The sequence below is a fragment of the Panthera onca genome, chromosome X, assembly GCF_046562875.1.
Source record: "Panthera onca isolate mPanOnc1 chromosome X, mPanOnc1 haplotype 2, whole genome shotgun sequence".
Lineage (NCBI taxonomy): Eukaryota > Metazoa > Chordata > Mammalia > Carnivora > Felidae > Panthera > Panthera onca.
Genome location: NC_138357.1, coordinates 66,218,193 through 66,222,338, shown reverse-complemented (window position 1 = coordinate 66,222,338; position 4,146 = coordinate 66,218,193). Strand labels below are relative to the sequence as shown.

The following is a 4,146-nucleotide window of genomic DNA, read 5'->3' as shown; positions in this document are numbered from 1 at the left end:
CAAAAGCCCTAAAACTTGGAAGAAACAAGTCAGTTAACATTTATACGGACAGCCGCTATGCTTTTGCAACCGCGCATGTACACGGATCCATTTATCAAGAGCGTGGTCTCCTCACAGCAGAAGGCAAGGCCATCAAAAATAAAGCTGAAATTTTAGATCTTCTAGCAGCCATCTGGGAACCTGCGAGGCTGGCAATCATTCACTGCCCGGGACATCAAAAAGGCAACTCCCTAGAGGCAGTCGGAAACCGCCTGGCTGATGCAGCAGCCCGAGAAGCTGCCCTAACTAAAAGTGAAAGTGCCTTGGAGCTACCGATCTTGACAGAGCCCCTGCTTCCACTGGAGCCCAGTTACACTCCTAAAGATTTGGAGTGGATTTCCAGAAAAGGGGGAAGTAAGATGCCGGGACAAAAGTGGTTTCAGGATCCTGAAGGTAAGATCCTCTTACCCGCGGCACTCGGGTGGCGCATGGTGGGTCAGCTCCACCAAGGGACTCATCTGGGAAAAACGAAGATGGCGGAATTAGTGCGGAGAAAGTTCAGGGCGCAAGGGCTGGGAAAAGAGATTGAAGAGGTGGTTGAAAGATGTGTAAGCTGTGCCCAAGTAAATCAGGGTGCAAATAGGAAGGTTTCAGAAGCTAAAAGAGATAGAGGAATTGAGCCAGGCCGCTTTTGGGAAGTAGATTTTACTGAGATTAAACCAGGGAAATACGGATATAAATATTTGCTTGTTTTTGTAGACACCTTCTCCGGGTGGGTCGAGGCATTCCCCACTAAATCAGAAACGGCTCAGGCGACAGTTAAGAAATTATTAAATGAAATAATCCCTAGATTCGGGCTGCCTCTGAGCATAGGATCGGACAATGGCCCGGCCTTCACGGCGCAGGTGTCCCAGGGTCTGGCCCAGGCATTGGGAATAGATTGGAAATTACACTGTGCATATAGACCCCAGAGCTCGGGTCAAGTAGAAAGGATGAATAGGACCCTAAAAGAGACCTTAACCAAATTGTCCCTTGAGACAGGCGAAAATTGGGTTGATGTCCTGCCTTTTGCCCTTTTGCGAGCGCGTTGTACTCCATTTGTCAAGGGATTTTCCCCTTATGAAATTTTATTCGGCAGACCTCCACCTATCCTGCCGAGGCTAGGAGACGATGTAATGGAACAGTTGGAACAGGACCATTTGCTGGCTTCGCTCATGGCCCTGCAACATGTACAGAAGGAAATAACCAGGGCCTTGAGAGAAGCCTTCACTCATCCTCCTGTTCTTCCCCACCCCTTTCAACCAGGAGACTTAGTCTGGGTCAAAAGGCACGAGCCTAAAACCCTGGAGCCGCGCTGGAAAGGACCACACACCGTGATTCTGACTACACCCACGGCCGTGAAGGTAGATGGTGTCCGAACCTGGATTCATCACTCTCAGGTTAAGAAAAACTGCGTGAAGGCGGGAACAACCCAGACTGATGCAGAACCAGATAACAAAGAGCAATGGAAGGTTCAAAGGCATCCAGAAGATCCTTTAAAGCTAAGACTGATGCGGGAATAATAATTTTCTGGGTTTGTATGGTGATAAGTGTGGGGGACTGTATGGAATTGCATCCCCTATCTTTTTGGCCATACCAATGGGAACTCAGGGACACTGTCACGGGAAAGGTGATAGCATCTAATACCTCTTCCACTGTGCCTTGTTTTTTGTTTGATTTATGCGACTTGGTGGGGGACTCATGGGGGACTCTAGTTACTAATTATAAACAGCCAACGGGCTTCGCTCCTCCGGTCCCCGAAAACCCCTATATGGTTACCTATGGATGTGGACACAGGGATCAAGAACAAAAATTGGCTAACATACCAGGGTTATACAGTTGCCCTGCAAATAGAAAGGTCGAATGTGAAGGAAAAGGCCAATACCATTGTGCAAAATGGGGTTGTGAAACGCTGGCCCCCTGGCTGACAGGACAGGGCCATGATCCCTTAATCACCCTCCTTAGAACTCCAGATCCCAAATGTAAGACTCAAGGAAAATGTAACCCAACAAAAATATGTTTAAAAAAGGTTTCTAGTTCCAGTACCTTTTCCTCTTCCTGGGACACTGGACACACTTGGGGTCTCAGGATGTATGCTCCAGGAGTTGACAAGGGCATTTCCTTTACTATACAATGGGTTAAAAGAAAAACTCCACCCAATCCGGTAGGGCCAAACAAGGATATGATTTTACACCCCCCACTCTTTCCGACTGTCCCTTCCCAACCTACCCCGCAATCGGGTGCCCCCACAAAGTTGGAATTACCAACTACAGGTCATATCCAGAACCCGTTCTCCCCTGAGACGCATTGGCTAGATGTAGTAGATTCTATGTATGCTTGGCTAAATTCATCTCACACCGAGATTGTACAAGATTGTTGGCTGTGCTTAAACCCTAAACCTCCATATTATGTGGGAGTGGCTACAAGTGCTAGCATTGGACAAGACATAGAAAAGCATGTTGTGAAATTGCTAAATCCAAGCACGACATTGTGCCCTTGGGGTTCACGACCAATTTTAACCCTAGGAGACCTCCAAGGGCAGGGTTGGTGTATAGTGTCCCAAGAATATAATTGGCAGAACTCCCCTTACAAAAACTCTTGTGCAGAAGTGTATATTCCAAGTAGTTCAGATACTGATAGCACCCAAAATATAGCATACCGAGCCCTTACTGGAGCCTGGTTTGCTTGCTCATCAGGAATTACCCCCTGCATTGCAGCCACATACTTTGGGGTCGGCACCCAAGAGATTTGTATCCTAGTTCATATTCTCCCACAAATATACCTATATAGCGGAGAAGCAGGGAGAGAACACTTACGTCTATTTGAAGGACATTCCAGGGTAAAAAGGGCAGCACCAGTCCTCATTCCACTCCTAGTGGGACTGGGAATTGCAGGATCCACAGCTATTGGAACTGCTGGACTCATTGTGGGGGACCAAAATTTCAAAACTGTAAGCAAGCAAGTGGACCGAGACCTAGGCTACTTGGAAACTTCAATTTCTCGGCTAGAACACCAAGTAGACTCTTTAGCTGAGGTTGTATTACAAAACAGAAGAGGGCTTGATTTACTCTTCATGAAGGAGGGGGGCCTCTGCGTGGCCCTCGGAGAAACATGCTGTTTTTATGCGAACAATTCCGGAGTAATCCGAGACACTCTCAGTTTGGTCAGGGATAATCTTAGGGCCAGGGAACGTGCCAGGGAAGCCAGCAATAATTGGTATCAGAGTTTATTCTCTTGGTCCCCCTGGCTCACATCATTGCTTACAGCCGTAGCTGGGCCACTGCTATTGTTACTTCTCGGGTTAACTATTGGCCCGTGCATTATCAATTGGTTAGTACAATATGTCAAGAAGCGAGTTAGTGAAATAAAAATTATGATGATCAGGTCCAATTATATCCCCTTAGTTCCTAAGGATGAATCAAGGGATTGATTCACTGACAAGAAAAGGGGGAAATGTAAGGGTTAAATTGTAGTGTAGGGCTAATGCTTAGCTTGAAAAATAACAGCTTTGTGTTGACATTGAAGGTTAAGAGATAACAGCCTTGCTTTACTCTTATAAATTACGCCTCATACTCTTGTAAATTAGGCTTCACCAATTAAGGAAGCAAAAGTTCAAAGAAAAGAGCATCAGAGGCAGGGTCAAGGAGATCCACTGGTTGCAACTTAGAGGCAGAAAGTCTAAAGTAAACACCTCATTAGGCAACTGTTTCTAACTCATCTGGAAATTGTTTCTTTGTTCTGTTCCCAGGTGATGATAAAACGATGTGATCGGTTATAAAAACTCTGTACCCCGGCTGTTCGGGGCCGCACTCTTATCAAGAGTGTTGGTCCCGATCGGTCGGCCTTGCCTCTCATTGTAATAAACTTTGTTGTGACTGTCACTGGTGCCTGTAGCATTCTGTTTCAGGAGTCGTGTGGATGCAACAGGGTGCCTGTGTAAATAACGCCCAGTTAAAATTTCAGATCAACAACAAATACGTTTTCAGCCAAAGTATATCCCAAACACTACATAGGCTATATTTATGTAAAAAATTATTTGTGGTTGATCTCACATTTAAATTTAGCTCGGCGTTCTGTATTTTCATTTGTTAAATCTGGCAACAGCAGGCCTTTGGCCAACTGTCGTCA

At 46.0% G+C, this 4,146-nt stretch overlaps 1 protein-coding gene across 1 annotated transcript; it reads left to right on the top strand.

Annotated features, from left to right (window-relative positions):
- The first annotated feature begins 1,789 nt into the window (after positions 1-1,789).
- Positions 1,790-3,448, top strand: LOC145713767 (endogenous retrovirus group S71 member 1 Env polyprotein-like). The gene has a single exon (XM_081792611.1). It carries the CDS (start codon positions 1,790-1,792, stop codon positions 3,446-3,448), a length of 1,659 nt encoding a protein of 552 aa, XP_081648737.1.
- Positions 3,449-4,146: the final 698 nt, after the last annotated feature.

Coding starts and splice junctions, on each gene's coding strand:
- LOC145713767 (XM_081792611.1), top strand. CDS start 1,790: ATGGTTACCTATGGATGTGGACACAGGGATCAAGAACAAAAATTGGCT.